We start from the raw sequence: 17,236 nt of genomic DNA on the forward strand, positions 1-17,236 counted from the left end.
TCTTCACAGACATTTTCAACCTGTCCCTCACCCAAGCAACTGTGCCAACATGCTTTAAGTCCACATCCATTGTGCCAGTGCCGAAACACTCCTCCCCAACGTGCCTGAATGACTACCGCCCCGTAGCACTCACACCCATTGTAATGAAGTGCTTTGAGCGACTGGTCCTGGCACACCTCAAGAACTGCCTCCCACCCACACTGGACCCACGCCAATTTGCCTACCGTAGCAATAGGAGCACTGAGGATGCAGTATGCACAGTACTGCACTCGGTACTCACACACCTGGATAATAACAACACATATGCATCACAGGGACACCACTTCCTGCCATTGAGGACGTCCAGAGAAAACGCTGTTTACGTCGAGCTCGCGGCATTCTTAAGGACTCCTCTCACCCTGACCATAGACTGTTTAACTTACTGCCCTCTGGGAGGCGCTTCAGGAGCCTCCGATCAAGGACAAGCAGACTCAGGAACAGCTTTTTCCCTACAGCTGTTTCCCTACTAAACTCTGCCCAATGATACCCCCCTCACACACCACCATAAACTCTTCACCCCTCCCCATCATTAAATCGGTTAAAAAACAAAAACAAAAAAAAACATCCACACACTGAGTACTATGCACTGGAAATTTTTATTTCTATGCACTTTCAATGTTCACTGCACTAGTATTTATATATCTTAATGTATATCTTATTCATATCCATTTGTAATTATATTCATAGTTTTTGCTCATAGTGTACATACATTTACTGTACAATCCATCTGTATAGTATGTTCATATCACCCATCTGTATATCATACTGATAGTATTTAAAAATTTGTAAATTATGTCCATAGTACTACTGCCTTATCTGTATATTCTGTACATATGTAACATATTGTAGGCACTGTATATCCTGTACCTCTGCTTATTGCACTTCTGGTTAGATGCTAACTGCATTTCGTTGCCCTGTACCTTACATGTGCAATGACAATAAAGTTGAATCTAATCTAATCTAATCTAATCTAAACATCAACAACAGCCATCATAAACATTGCTAGGCAATTCAGTCAAAAGTAAAAAGGCAGCACTCTGACATATAGCATTAAACTTATATAAAATATAACTTTAGACCTTGTCCTAACAATAATATTCAAATGAATAAATAAAAAATGTATTGTTCTTGTTTAATTATTTATATATGTGTGTGTGTATGTGTATGTGTGTGTGTGTGTGTGTGTGTGTATGCATGTGTGTGCGAGTAAACTTGGCAATGAATAATACTAATACTACTACTACTAATAATATTTATTTATTTATATGAAATGTGCAATTGATTTTACACAAAAGGTCAATAAATCGGTCAATTGATTCAATGATCTATTCATAAAGAGGGTCACTAGCTTCATTTCTAAATTAATTAGCATTTGAATTAATCAAATTAATGGTCTCAATAATTTTCAATAATTTAATATTTAATTGTTCAGAATATAATTTTTTAAAACATTAGTATAATATTTTTATATATTTTTGATTTAATACATTTTTCTAACATTTTAAAAACATTACTAATTTAGTATTATTTATGCAATTGTGTAAATACATCTAAATGCTTCTAAATACTAATTATTGCGATCGACAAAATCCCAGAAATAATAATAGATTTGTTTGTAATTATTGCACACCCCCAGAGAGTAATGAGAAAAAAAATGAGATTTTCCTGAGAAAAATCTTGAAAGAATCTCAACAATGTCTCAGACTAGGCTCATGTGTCCAAGCTGCTCTCCAGTCATTTTATAGCTATGTATTGCAAAACATGATTTTCTTAGTATTTTTGTCTTGTTTTCCCAGTAAAAATATTTACACATTCATGAAAAAACAAGATACCTTTATGTGATATAGAAAATTACACACTATAAGATAATAAGTCTTGTGAATTCTAAGTTTATGACTAAAATAAATATCTGCCAGTGCTACTGAAAATATTTTTTCTGACTTCATTAGCATTTTTTTTCTTGTTTCAAGCCTAATCTCTTCATTTTAATTTATTTTATTTTTTTTACCAGAAAATAAGACTTATTGTCTAAATTCGTTTTGGTTCAAAATGTATCTTGACTTAAACATGTTTCGATATTTGCCCTGGAAAACAAGCAACAAAAAAAGAGTGTGTTTTTTTTTTGGCTGTACTGTATGACAAAAGCTCTCTAACTGAGGTTTAGGATCTTGCCTATAATGAGGAGTTGTTTGGAGCATTTGGACCCTTTAAATAAAAGACAATGAGAGCCGCGGCGCAGCAGAATGGCCCCTGTGAGCACCGGTGGTGCGCCTCATTCTGTTTGCTTTTAAATGAAGCCGGACCGCAGGGATCCACTTCAAAACCAGCTGACCAGAACTTAAAAAAAAAACACATTTTGAGAGCGATTTGGAAAAGATTACAGCTGAGCTATTCTCTCATAAGCCTGACATATCTGTGCACTGAATACAAATCAGCACTTACTGCTGAAAACAGCACTCACGCTAATACAAGATGACAGCCAGAGACACAGAGAGTTTGAATAAGAACCAAAGAAGGGATTTTAGGTGAAATTTTGTCAATTCACACAGAAGCTTACTCTTTTACCTCAAACTTAGAGGTTCAGCAGCAGGTATTTGATGGTGAATGCATGTTTGTGTACATGTGCACACACAATCTTAAAGAAAACAGCATCATAAAGGAACTAAATAATGTCTAGTGCATTAGTTTAGGGTCTGTTCACATCAGTGGTTTTCAGTTGGTGGGTTTCAAGACAAAAACAAAATTGTTGAGAAAGCAGGGAAAAGATGTTCTACACAGCAAAAAAAAAAAAAAAAAAGATGATAATACTCAGTATTTTTTTCAGTACAAATATCTAAACATTCTTAAATCAAGATACATTTACTTGAGAAGGACAATGACTTTATATTACAGAAATTTACAAACATGTACATGTACAAACCACCTGTAGTAACACACTCTCCTCTATGTGCACTAGACACTTTACACACACATTGCTGCGTGTACACAATCCCACAAAAGACTCAGCAATATATGTATGTTTACATGCTCATGCACTACAAATCATCCTGCACTGTTCCCCAACCAGCTGCTGACTCAAATGTCTCTCTTTGCACATGTACAGTATTTGTGAAGCATTCGTATAGTCTGTATTTTTTATCTTTTATTCTTTTGGTTTGTATAGGGTAAATACTTACATATAGTATACTTATAGTTAAATCTGTCAGTAGGATAGTTGTGTATAGGTTTATAGTGTTTTTTACTTCATTGTTGTATGTCTGTATTTATGTAGCACCGTGGTCCTGCGAGGCACGACATTTCGTTCCACTGTATGTCCTCACATGTAGCGGAATGACAATAAAGCTCAACTTGAACTTGAACTTGAACTTATATTAATTTATAATAAACAGTTATTTATATTAATGACTGAAAAGTTATTTAGACATTTAGAAAGCAAACACTCAAATTATGGACTATAAATTATTCTGTTTATTTAAAAATTGTGTGATCAGTTTTTCTATTCAGCCCACACCACTAATTAAAATTTTTCATGTTAATAAAGGTGCATGTTAATAATTTCACATATTGTTGGTCAAACGTCACAATAATATTAAATAATCTAAGCAAGAAATGTATATGTATATGTATATACAGTATATATATATATATATATATATATATATTTTTTTTTTTTATATATTAAGCCCATACCACATTAATTGTTGTATGCATTGTTGGGCAATTGCAAGTCACGGTAATATTCAATAATTTTAATATGTTTAAATTTTTTTTAATGTTTAATATAAATAAATATTAGATTTTTTTTATTATCCATGATAATGTTTTTTTTTTTTTAGCCCAAATCACATTAATAATTTTATGTTGTTGGCCAAACGCAGGTCACTTTAGTATTAATTAATTTCAGTGAGAAATGTTTAATGTTAATAAATTTTGATCTTTTTATGCACACACACAAAAAATATTTTTCTATAGTCCATGTCACGTTAATAATTTTACATAATGTTGGCCAACTGCAGGTCACAACAAATTTTTTTTACAGTGTTGCATGTGTGATGTCAAATATATATTCTCTAATTATAATTATATGCAATATAAGCAATAATAATTTAAAAATTAACTCTATAACAATAATATAGTTTCAGATATTGAGGGCCAGTATTAAATCATTTAATCTGTGAAATGTTTAATGTAAAAATGTTTTGTTGCATGATTTTGCATGTGCAATGTAAAATATGTGTCATGTAATTATAAATATAATAATAAGTGCTATAATATTTAATCTAATATTTTATTTTCAGTAAACATTTGGGGTTTGAAATTTCTTTAAAAATTAATTGTGTAATTTCTGCATCACCAGCATAAAAAAAAGAGATGCAAAAATGTTATCAAATATTTCAATTTCTTCATAAAATATGTGTCAGTGTGTTGTGTGTGTGTGTGGTTGCCAAGGTGTTGCTATGGCTGCGTGTCACTCACGTGGTGAAGGCGGGGTTATATTTGGCCCCCAGGTAATAGGAGTACAGGTTGAACATGCCAATCATAAAGGCCACGAAGACCATGATGAAGATGACCATGAACTTGAAGATGTCCTTCACGGTTCGTCCCAGAGAGATCTGCAGCGGCCCGAAGCTCTCATTGGCCGGGAGGATGTAGGCAATGCGCGAGAAGCTCAGGACCACGGCGATGGCGTACAGACCCTCGGAGATGATCTGAGGATCCGACGGCCTCCACCTGTTCCTCGCTGCGACAGAGACACGTACAGAGAGCTTTACTGGAAAGACTGTGCCGATACCGCGGTACATTCTGTAACTGGGAGCTGATTCAGATTTAAAGGAATGGGAAAGTAACGTCACGCGTGTTTGATGGTTTGAATTCAAAGAGAATCAGAGGAAGGAAGTCAAAGGTACAGTATGCTAATGAAGACTTTGTTCAGAGATTCTGAGTGAACACAATGAAGATCAAACACACTGTCAGCTGACTCAAAGATTTCACCAGCACACACACACACACACACTCTTTATGTATGTATTCATATATGTTGTGTGATTTCAGAGGCTGCGATATCATTTTCACACCAGCAGAGAGCAGCATTGATAACACATATCAGCTCTATCATAGTCATACTATCTCAGATTTATGTGTTATGTATGCATGCCATACTCAAACAACCTACTACTATTTCCAAGTGATATTTTAGTATGTATTCATATTTTAGCTTTTATTTGTATAGTATGAGTTTTATTTTTAATTTGTTTAAAATTTAGTTTTTTTTTTTAAACATTTTATTTATTTATTTGTAGTCAACTTTTAACTGATTTTATTTTATTTAGTTGCCAAGACAACATTGCTTATTTTCATTTATTTTAACTTACTAAAGTTTAATAAAGTTTTTACTAAAATAACTAATAATGAAATAAAATAATAATTACATTTTTAAACTTCATTTAAAATTTTAAAGACAAAAATGTAAAAATGTATAAAAAATATAAAAAATGTATATAATATACTACCTCGATACTAAAACAAAATAAATGACATGAAAATGAAAATGTGAAAATGTCATCTAATATTAATATTTCATTTTATTTCAGTATTTTTTTTATTTTCTATTAACAAAAACGTTAAGTGATAATGGTTATTCACCAATTCTTCATATATGACAGGTAAACTTAATAAAAAAAATTATAATATACTTCTATTTAATTAAAATCTATACAATTAAAATTATTAAAAAGTTATATAAAAAATATAAACTGAACTAAAAAATATAATAAAAAACTATACAGGTATATTTAAAAAAAATTAAATGTATGAAAATGACAAAAAGAACAAAATTTCTAAATGTTTAATTAAAACAAAAATTCTAAATATGAATTAAAATCCAAAATAAACGTTTTCAATCCAATATTTATATTTTACATTATATCAGCATTTTTAAAATTTCAATTAAAAAAAATTAATAATAATTTTAATAATTTTAGTTTTAGATTTAGTTAACAATAACAACATTTGATTTTCCATCCAGTCTAACAAAAGAACTGAAATCAATATCAATCATGATTTTTCTTTCTCTGGACTTGCTGCACACTGTTTCATAAACTAGACTTGTTTGATTATTTATTTGTTCATTTATTTATTTAATTTAATAGTTTAATACTTGAAGAATAGCAGTAGTTATGCAAAAGTTTAGGCAGTACAGAAGAGTTACAGCTAATCTATTAGTGCTCAGCCCTAATACACAGCTAAAACTCAGCAGTGGTTGATTCTTGTCAGAAAGTGTTGGAGACGGAAGCGTAAGGTCAGAGCGGTCAGATTTCAGCTGAACTAATGATGCTAACACTCCTACAGATCTGCATCACAGCCTCTCATTAATGATTCTACCCAAAATACCTGAGCGCACAATATGAACGCTTTCTACAGTCACATACCTCACAAAAATGAACTATGGTAAACAACATTTCAGCTAGAATTCCATAATCAGGTGTTGTACACCGATATAACTATGCTAAATTGGTATTATCTACAATTGTCATTAACAAAAATGTAATTACTGCAAGATTCTGATGCTTCTTGTACTGTTTGAAGGAGATCCCATATTAATGTATTATGATTTCACAGCAGTAACAGGGTGAAGCTCATGAAAACATGTCTAGGTCACATTCAAATTCTCATTACTGTAATGTGCATAAGATAATAACAATAATAATAAGACAGTTAAAAGTATAATTTTTTTGTACATCATATGTATTCATGAAAATCAGTAAAGTTTAAATGAATACATTGATTTATAAAAAATATTTATTTTAATAATATTTAAATATTTACAGAATATACATTACAATTGTTATTAATATGGTGTATCAGTTTTATTTCAAGATTTTCTGTTTTCATTTTAATTTTAGATAAAATGTAATTTTTTTAACAGTTTTTTATATGTCTGTATGTATTTAATATGTCTTTTTATTAATTTTTATTTCAGTTTTGGATTTAGATATTTTAGTACAATTTAAACTAAATTAAAATGATAAAGGCTGCTTAGGCAACTAGCTGAAATAAAACGTTTCTTATTTTTTATTTTATTTTCTTTTAGTTAAGATTAGTAACAAAGATATTTTTTACTGATTTTTATTTGAGTTTCAGGTTTAGCTTTAGTTAACTAAAGCTAAATGTGTTCTCATCGTGCAAATAATGTCACACTGCAAAAACATAAAGATCTTTAATGAATATAATATCTTTTTTCTTATATTTGATTTTCAGGTGAAATGTGACCTTGACATGTTCTTAACAGGATTCATCAGATTTACCCAACTTCTGTATTTCTCCCATATTTTTCCAGTCAAGGTACAGCCAAGAGGAGTGCGAGGCCAGAAGTGTGAGGTTTACACACCATATGTGAAGTAGGCGATGTCTGCAGGAAGTGATGCGTTGCTGATGTCGTGGTTGGGGACGTGCAGATCAACGTAGAGCTGTGCTTTAGATGCTTTGAGGAACGCCATGAAACGAGCGGTGAAGGAGGCCACGAAGATCGACAGCATCCCGAAATCCAGCACGTTCCACAGGTGCATGACATACTCACGTGGTCCATCAACCCAGATCTCCTTGCACTCCGACCAGATCATGCCTGAAACACACACACACACACAGAAAGAGAGAAAAAAGCTTCTGATCACACTGCAAAAAACTGCTGTTTTTCGTCAGTATTTCAGTCTTGTTTTCCAAAGCAAATGTCCAAGATTCTTAAACAAAGAGACAAAATGAAGCAAAATGACCTAAGCAGATGAGAAGAGTTGTTCTATGAGGAATTGATCAAAATGAGTTTATGATTAAAATATATCTGCCGATGGGCACAGAAAAATCAATTTATTTCAAAAAGAAAACAAGTCTATTTTTTTTCACCCAATTCTCTTAGACGCAGATAAACAGCAAAAAGGCTGTTCAAATCCCTGACCCTAAAAATTTGTAATTTAATTTAATTAAATTACTATAAAAACAAATCACTTGGCCATGACATTCTCTCAAAATGGAATAAAACCTGCCTTATTTTTTCTTACACATGTGCGCATACAGATGTGGTGAAACACTCACTGAAATGCATCTATAATCAGCATAACATTACCTTCCATTTCCTGTGCAGACAGACAGCGCTGCAGGAACCAGAATGACACACACACACACACACCCTGACCCAGGTCTTACCCAGAACCCATTTCATGATGAGGAGCTCGGTCCAGGAGAACTGCGTGGTCTTGACGCGAAACACCTGCCGCGGATGATCCGTTATGGTCTCATTTGGGAGGTTCTTCACACCCTCGAACCGGTCCGACGCGTTCAGAATCAGCAGACCCAGAAAGATGGTGAACGACACGGCGTGAGCGACAAACTTCATGAAGGGACTCCGTAATATCTGACCCAACTGAAAGACAAAAAGATGAACATGAGATATTATATAACAGTATAAAACCAATCTAAGATACCACAACTTTAAATAGAAATGAATGAAGCCTGTGATGTAGATTAAGGAATTAGTTCAGAACTAACCCTTCCAAAGGTACAAATATGTTAACTTACTAAATGAATAATACAAAGATTTCATGTTCAAGTTTATGTGAATGTGAGGTGAATTTCATAGAGCTAATGTTCTGATTATTAGCTAGATACTCAAGCACACAAGTCTGTATGGAATAATCCTACTGTGATACATTGATTATTTTAATATTCGGTCATACAAACACATTCATTCACAACAGCAGAGAAGTTTCTCTCAGATGAATTGAAGGTTTATGAAACTATTTTTTGTCCAAAAACTTGACTTTGTCCAAAATCAATCATTTGTATTCAGCCAGTGTTTTTCTCAGCACAGATGACGTTAAGGTTTTGATTGCCCTTGAGTTCAAGTGTCTCGCACACAATACCTTCATCATCATCATCATCATCAGTCACCATTCATCTGTCTGCTGGTCACACCACAGACTTCTATTGCTTCACATAAAGCCAATTATAATTATTATAGATTAATCTAATCCTAAAAGAACACGTTGTTTATTTTTAGAATTTAAAATTGTCCTCAAATGATTGTTAAGGAAATCGTCTCACACAAATACACAAATACACACTTTCCCCGAGAGCCTCAAATCTCTTCCCCCTCCTCTGTTTCTCTCTGTCACGTCTCTAGAAACTCACAGTACTTCCTGTCTGACAAGCTCTGATTAGATTTCAATCCCCAACCCTTGACAAAAGGCACCCTTTTGTGTTTGTGTGTGTTAGTGTGTGTGTGTGTGTGTGTGTGTGTGTAGTGTCTCATATCTCTTCATGAGACGGAAATGAAGCGTGAGTGTTTATCTATGCTTGTGCTTGTAGGAGAGTCAGTCTGTAATAGAGTTTGGAGAGATGTGAGTGTGTGTGTGTCTGAATATTTATTCATGTGTGATTATGGAAAAGGTGAAGCTTTTACCCTATTATATGAATTTTAAGGGGCCTTATCAGGAAAATTGGATTTTCTTGCTCTTTTTAAATAAAAAAGCTTTTTACCTGCATTTATTGTAACTACACTGCAAAAATACATAAAAAGATACATATTGCAATAATACATGTTTTTATATAATATAATACAGTATAATATAATATAATTATGTTGTTACATTTTTCTCAACTTTCTCAACCTATAAATATTATATAAAAATACGATCAAATGTTATACTAATGAAACATAAATGTTTTATATAATATAATATAGTGACATTTCTCTGAAATATGTTCTGATTTTATACTGAATGAAGCTAAATAAATGTATCTTTTATATAATATTAAAAAATGAAAGAAAAAATTTACCAATGCTAGTAGCCAACAAATAATGATTACATAGATTGTCAGAGAGAAGGAAAAGTATCATGTAAAACTAAATGGCAAGAAGTGAAGAAACATGCACTAATGTAAGAAGTCATCTTCTACTACAGCCGTGTGGATTAGAGTGTGTTTAAAAAGAAGATGTGTGTGTGTGATGGTGTCTTCTCATCTGAAGAGTCAGAGAAGCAGAGATGTGTGTGTTTGTCACCTTGCTGCAGGGCATGATCCAGTAGGCAATGGCGAGGAAAGGCAATCCGACAGTGACGCCCAGAACCGTCAAACACTTCACCCCGATGGACTGCTGCCGCAATCCTGACAGATTCTCATACCAGATCGTCAGCAGCTGCTGCTGGCAGTTCGGATGAGCCACAAACTGATAGAGAAAAGAGAGGGACAATAAATCATATTACAGAAGACAAACACAGAACATTCACATTTATACACACAACACATGCTATTGGGAATACTGAAAATGTGCTAAACAGACACTGGGGTAGATTCCCTCACAAACTGATGCTATAATATTGATTTACTATAAATATTTAGCTATACAACTTTTTTTATATATATTTTAAATATTTTACTACTACTACTACTAATAATAATAATATAAAAATACATTTGTTCATTTTTAAAGAAATTTAAAGAAGTCACCATCAAAATGTATTGGTCTATCCAATGGCAGACGACTGTCATCAGAATAAAATAAATATTAAATTGTAATATAATATAATAAAAATATTATAAATATATGTTATACTACTACTACTACTACTACTACTACTACTACTACTACTAATATATATATATATATATATATATATATATATATATATATATATATATATATATATATATATATATATATATATATATATACATATATATACACTCACACTCACACACATACACACACACACACTCACACTCACACTCACACACACACACACATATATACACGACCAGTGCATTCAGAACGTATTTAGACCCCCTTCACTTTTTTAAATTTTGTTAAGCTGCAGCCTGATACTACAATTGTTTAAATTCATTTTCCCCCATTAATCTACATACCGTACCTCATAATGACAACGTGAATACAGAATTTTAGAAATATCTGTACATTTATTAAAAAGAAACAACTGAAATATTACATTTACATAAGTATTCAGCAACAACACATGACATTTAGCTCAGGTGCCTCCAATTTCTCTTGATCATTGCTGAGACGTTTCTACACCTTGATTGGAGTCCACCTGTGGTAAATTAAATTGATTGGACATGACCTGGAAAGGCACACTCCTCTCTATAAAAGGCCTCACAGCTGACAATGCATATCAGAGTGAAAACCAAGCCATGAGGTCAAAGGAACTGCCTGCAGAGCTCAGAGACAGGAATGTATCGAGGCACAGATCTGGGGAAGGCTACAAAAAATAAAATTCTGCTGCACTGACGGTTCCCAAGAGCACAGTGGCTTCCCTAATTCTCAAATGGAAGAAGTTTGGCACAACCAGGACTCTTCCCAGAGCTGAGTAACTGAGAAATTGATGGAGAAGTGTCTTGTCTAGACCAAGAACCTGATGATCACTCTAGTTGAGCTCCATGATCATATATGCAGATGGGAGAAACCTACAGAAGGACAAACATCACAGCAACACTCCTCTGATCTGGGCTTTACATCACTGTGGCCAAACTCAATCCTCTCCTCACTGAAGACGCATGAAAACGCACTTGGAATTTGCAAAACAGCACCTAAAGGACCCTTGGGTTATCTGGTCTGATGAATCTCAATTCCAAGCATTATGTTTGAAAGAAACAGCTCTGCTCATCACCTGCAGAGTACCATCCCAAAAGGAAAGTGTGCTGGTAGCAGCCTCATGCTGTGGGGATGTTTTTCATCAGATTAGAAGAAAAGCTCAATGCACAAAAATATTGAGAGCCTTAATGAAAATCTAGTCCAGTGCATTCAGCACCTCAGACTGTGCAGAAGGTTCACCTTCCAACAGGACAATGACCCTAAGCACACAGCCAAGGCAACACAGGAGCGGCTTAGGGACAACTCTGTGAATGTCCTAGAGTGGCCCAGCCAGAGCCCTGACTTGAACCCTATCGAACATCTCTGGAGAGACCTGAAAATAGCTGTCCACCGACGGTTCCCTCCCAACCTGACCAAGCTTGAGCGGATTTGCAAAGAAGAATGGCAGAAAATCCCCCAATCCAGGTGTGCAAAGCTTGTTGTGCCAAAAAGACTTTGCTGTAATTGCTGCCAAAGGTGCTTCAACTAAGTACTGAGTAAAGGGTCTGTTTACTTTATGTAAACGCAATATTTCAGGTTTTTCTTTTTAATAAATTTAGACCTTTCTAAAATTCTGTTTTCACTTTGTCATGAGTTATGGAGTGAAGATTAATGATTAACTGAATGAGAAGTTTGATATAAGAGCTTTATGAGAGGCAGCTGAATGAAACCTATCTATTTAGATGAAACCCTTATTTTGTGCAGTGAAAAGGATACTTTGTGACCTGACAATTGAAAATATGCTGAAAAAGTGCACTTTTGATGATCTGTTGTGAATAATAGTACTAAGAGTTTTGAAAATGTATGTCCTTACATTATAAATGTCCTTATTTTTAGTTGTTTGTAGAAATCTGCTGCGTTTACCTGCAGATTTCCAATGTTTTTTTCCTGTTTTGTCTAGACAGGTAAATGTTTCTTTAGAGAAAATAACACAAGCCGTGAACCCGTCTGAGAGAAACCGATCGTGACATTGATTTAAGTTGAGCCCCCGGCTGATCGTGTGATCCAGAGCTCAGCCTGACCGACCTAAAGCCCACAGCGAGTATGTGTGTTTAGAGTTTAATAACAGACAATCTATTTCATAAGGTACAAGCCATATAACATCCTCAACCTTAATTTGCCAGCAGCTCACACACACGAGTGAGGCTTGTCTGTCTTCAGTGATCCATTAAATTCTGATACTGAGAGAATGATGGTAGTTATCGCAGTCTGTGTGTGTGTGTGTGTGTGTGAGTGTGACACCGTGACACACACGACTCTGAGGTCACCTGAATCATGTACCTGGTTGCCGTAGTAACAGTCCCAGCATATCCTCTGACTGCTTTTAATGAGAATTGTGTCACAATTGTCTGAATAAATTAGTTGCTTAGTGTCCATCTACAAAAAGCCCAAATTTGTATTTGTCTGCATAATTTTTAAAAGCTGAACTTGATTTGCATAATTTTTAAAAGTTCAATGTGTATTGGTTTCATGTGCATAATTAATTTTTAAAAGATAAAGAGTTTCTGCTGAATTGATTCTCAGGACATTTTCCTGACATCAAATCATCATGTCTATATATTTGGAAGCTGTGATTAAAAGTGATTTTGTTCACAATCAAATTTTTTTTTTTTAGTTAAATATTTAAACATTGTTTTATTTTAGCATCATTGTGATACTATTGTAGTTTGCATTAATATTTATAATATTTTGTGTAGTTTAATTTTTATAGGAATTGTTTTTTTGGGGGCTTTTTTTTGCTTTCTTTCAATGTCAGTACAGTTTTTATTCTTTATTATTTCAGTTTTAGCTTTAATTATTTTAGTACATTATGTTAAACTCAATTAAAATGAGAAATGTTGCTTTAGAAACAACAGCAACAAAAAGTTTTATATTTATTTATATTTAACAATTTCAGTTAAAATTAATTTTATGTTTTAGTTAGGATAAGTTACAGGATGGGATATCAAATCTTGTTTTCTGAAAAGATGTATCAAAATTAAGTGACTTTATGCTTAAACCAATAACAAATATCTATCAATAGGGTTAGAAAACTTGTTTTACTCAATTAACTTTTTTCCCCAGAAAACAAGACTTAATACCTTAAGTAATTTTAAGTAAATGAGTATTGATTATTATTATTAGAAATATAATTTTTATATACTTATACTGTAAAAAAGTCAAAAATACTAAGAATTTTTTTTTTTTTTTTCAGTGTACATCTCTAAACTAATGAGTTTCAATTCTCATCTTCATCAACAATACACAAAATACACACAAATGCAATTATACTGTCAACAATCACAATTATAACGTATTACAATCAATATATTCAGATTTTGTAATTGAAACGCCCTCAACTCAAGGCTCAAAGGAGAATGGCTAATTATAACAACACGATGATTGCAATGTTCTTCGAAGGCTGAGTTTAATGAAAGGGTCTTATTGTCACGCTTCTTCAATTAATAAAACTATTAAGATTTCAATCGCAATCTGAAAATTATTACGATTCAATCAAGCTGGCCTGTAATGAGAGCTCATATCAGGAGGGTTTGTATTAAGCTGAGGGCAATGGGGCTAATTACCCTCACGTTATCTGCTTAACAAGGTCGAGATCCCTTTAAACCCACACCAGTGATGGATAACATGATCAGATCATGATCTTCACATCATCCACTGACTACAACAGTCACTGCACAGAAGAAAAACAGACTAAAATAATCACATCGAAAAAACTACTTCCTTAGTATGTACTAATGTTGTACTAGTAATTTATGCGGATTTTAAATTAATGATCATTTATAAGGAATTTATTCATCATTTGTTGCACTATGATTAATTTACACTGGTTTTAAACAATTAAATTCATAAATAAATACATGTATTTAAGTATATATTTAAACTTGTAAAGTATTTATAAATAAAGGTAGTATTTATGCACTACTTTGAATTTATGATTAAATAGATCAAGTAAATAGATACATTTACAATATATATAAATTTGTAAAGTATTTATGCATTATGGTAATATTATTTTTTGCTGATTTTAAATAAATAAATAAATGTACATTTAGATTTTATTTTTCATTTAAACTGTAAAACATTTATACACAGTAGTATGTCTTATTGTTGTGCAAGTTGTCATTTTTGCTGAAATAAATACATTTATATTTTAAATTTTGTATTTGTAGCATTACACAACAGTAGTAGGTCCCACAGAGCTACAAAATGAACGTGAAAAGCAGCTCAGATTATTTGATGAGAAATGTTTGAGCTCATATTGAGATCATTTCTGACTTCTTATTGCACACTTCAGTATCTTTTTGTTTCAGAAACTGGTAAGATCTCTTGTGAAACTGAGACTCCTGTGAGATTATGGGCTCCTTTTGTCAGGAGAAACATCTGAGACACTCATTTCATGGTGATGCAGATCATCACATGGCTCCCTGGACGCTTCGCTGGTTGTCAGCGACTGCATCTGTGTTTATCTTGTGAAATGAAAGCAGTGCTGAGGCGTGTCGCCACTGGCCCACTGTCTCGCCTTCATTTCCTCTCTCCGGCGTGTTTGACATTTAGTCCAATAACATCAGATGAAGCCAACTACAGTTCTCAGTCTCACAGCTCATGGTATTTACCATCCAGAAACACACATGTGTGAGCTAAAAACAATAGCCTGTGCAGTGATTTCATGAGGAAGCTGATGGTTTTCCATATAGTTCTGAGAGTCAGTGGAGTGTGCGCGGAAGTCAGAAGGTGAGGAAGTTGTGGAGCTGTTAGCATGCAGACAGCGAGTTCTCCATCTGAGACACAGTCCACCAATCACGAGTTCAGCTAAGGTGAAGAACAGAAACGCTCAGATACTTGATTAGACTCCAAACCTGAGCACCTCGCCTCACCTCACGTCTCCAAACCCACTGACTTCATCCTGAACGGATATATATCACAGTACAGAGCGCTTACTATAGTCACACATACTACAGACAATACGCTTCAGATTTGTTTGCATTGCAGGGCACATTTATATTTTCTTCGTAAAGCTCAACATATGCAACAATAGTCCTCAAATCTAATTTAGTACCTTTACACAAAGAAAAAAGTTTTTTTTGTTGTGTATCATATTTGATACATCAGGCTTTTATAGCTCATATAGTATGATATGGTGAGAATATGGAGGAAAAACAGCTCAGTTTTATTCAGAGACACAAACTGAGCAAATATATGCAATTTCATGCAGATGCTGATATATAAACAAAAATGATGAAATTCTGATTGTAATGTACATCAATGAGATCTTTATAACAGTATAGCAGATACTTGCATAAAATGATATAAATATGAGCCATCACTCTATGTATCTACTGTAATAATATGCCTTGTGATAATATCTAAAAGCTTAGTTTGATGATTAAAATATATAATGTAAATGCAATGCAATAAAATGCAATGATGATTGAGAGATGAACAAATAAATGTTCCTCAAAAGCTTGATTATCATATTTGATACTCGCTGAGTTTTCTGGATAATCAAGTAAAGCTAAGTTGCTTCAGTCTAGTAAGTGTTCATCTTGAAATATCACAGTTATGTTTACTTGATAAATATCAGTACAGATTTCACAACAAAAACGTGGACATTTGTACAATTGTAATATAAGACTTTTTACGTGCTAAAAAAGTCTAAACTATCATTTAGATGACAGAATGTGTGTGACAGGTTTATCAGCAAAGTTTTGAACATGTTGATCATTTAGAGGTCTTATTTGTATATTAAATATAATACTGTAGGCTTTACAGGGATAAGTGCGTTCTCACCTTTTTAACTTCATATTTGATGGCGAGTTTGACGCGACTCAGACAGGGTCTCTGGTGTTCTGTGGGTGGGTTCTGGTCCACATCGCCGTTCAGAATGGCTTCCACTTCCTCTGTGTCACGACAGAGATCCAGAACACCCACCACAAAATCCTTACACTGCATAGACAACTTCCTGTATTCATTCTGACAGAGAGAAACACACAGAGAGAGAGAATAGTCAGCAGGCCCCACTCACCTGTCAATCAAACCATATTCATTTTACATATTCAGAATTTATTATTAGAAGTTATCCAATAAATGTGTATCTTTTTCTTTAAAGAAAAATAAAAACTGAAAAAGTTTTGAACTTTTTGAACTTCAAAGAAAAAAAAACAATTATAATAATAACCCTGAACAGTTTTCTCTACAGGTAAAAATAAGATAAAAAAGCAGACAGCAGTGGAAATTTACATTTTAGCCATGGGAAATTCTCATATATGTGAAGCAAAGTAATATTTAATATTTATATAAATAAATATAATTTTTTTAATAATTAAAATAAAAATTAAATATGAATGTTTAATTCTTAAAATATATTTGTAAAGTATTTATACATCATGGTAGTTTTTGTTTTACTGTAATTATTTTTTTTTGTAATTTAAATACATTTAAATTATTCTGTATAAATACAACAAATACTTAAAAACAATCAAGACCTGTTTATTTCTTCTCCATTCAACTTAAATAATCTGTAAAGAGTGAAAACATAAAAAAAAATCATCTGCAGTGAAAAAA

At 33.1% G+C, this 17,236-nt stretch overlaps 1 protein-coding gene across 1 annotated transcript in view; it reads right to left on the bottom strand.

Moving 5' to 3' along the window:
- Nucleotides 1-17,236, bottom strand: part of LOC306853208 (short transient receptor potential channel 7) — a gene marked incomplete at both ends in the record, with an annotated part of 49,955 nt that overhangs the window by 17,065 nt on the left and 15,654 nt on the right. Inside the window, 5 exons of the mRNA XM_079390448.1 lie at nucleotides 4,516-4,780; nucleotides 7,427-7,660; nucleotides 8,236-8,452; nucleotides 10,091-10,255; nucleotides 16,463-16,645. Coding sequence (XP_079246574.1) covers nucleotides 4,516-4,780; nucleotides 7,427-7,660; nucleotides 8,236-8,452; nucleotides 10,091-10,255; nucleotides 16,463-16,645 — 1,064 coding nt within the window. The remainder of the gene's footprint in view (nucleotides 1-4,515; nucleotides 4,781-7,426; nucleotides 7,661-8,235; nucleotides 8,453-10,090; nucleotides 10,256-16,462; nucleotides 16,646-17,236) is intronic.

The sequence above is a fragment of the Barbus barbus genome (assembly GCF_936440315.1).
Source record: "Barbus barbus genome assembly, chromosome: 33".
In the NCBI taxonomy this organism is placed as follows: Eukaryota; Metazoa; Chordata; class Actinopteri; order Cypriniformes; family Cyprinidae; genus Barbus; species Barbus barbus.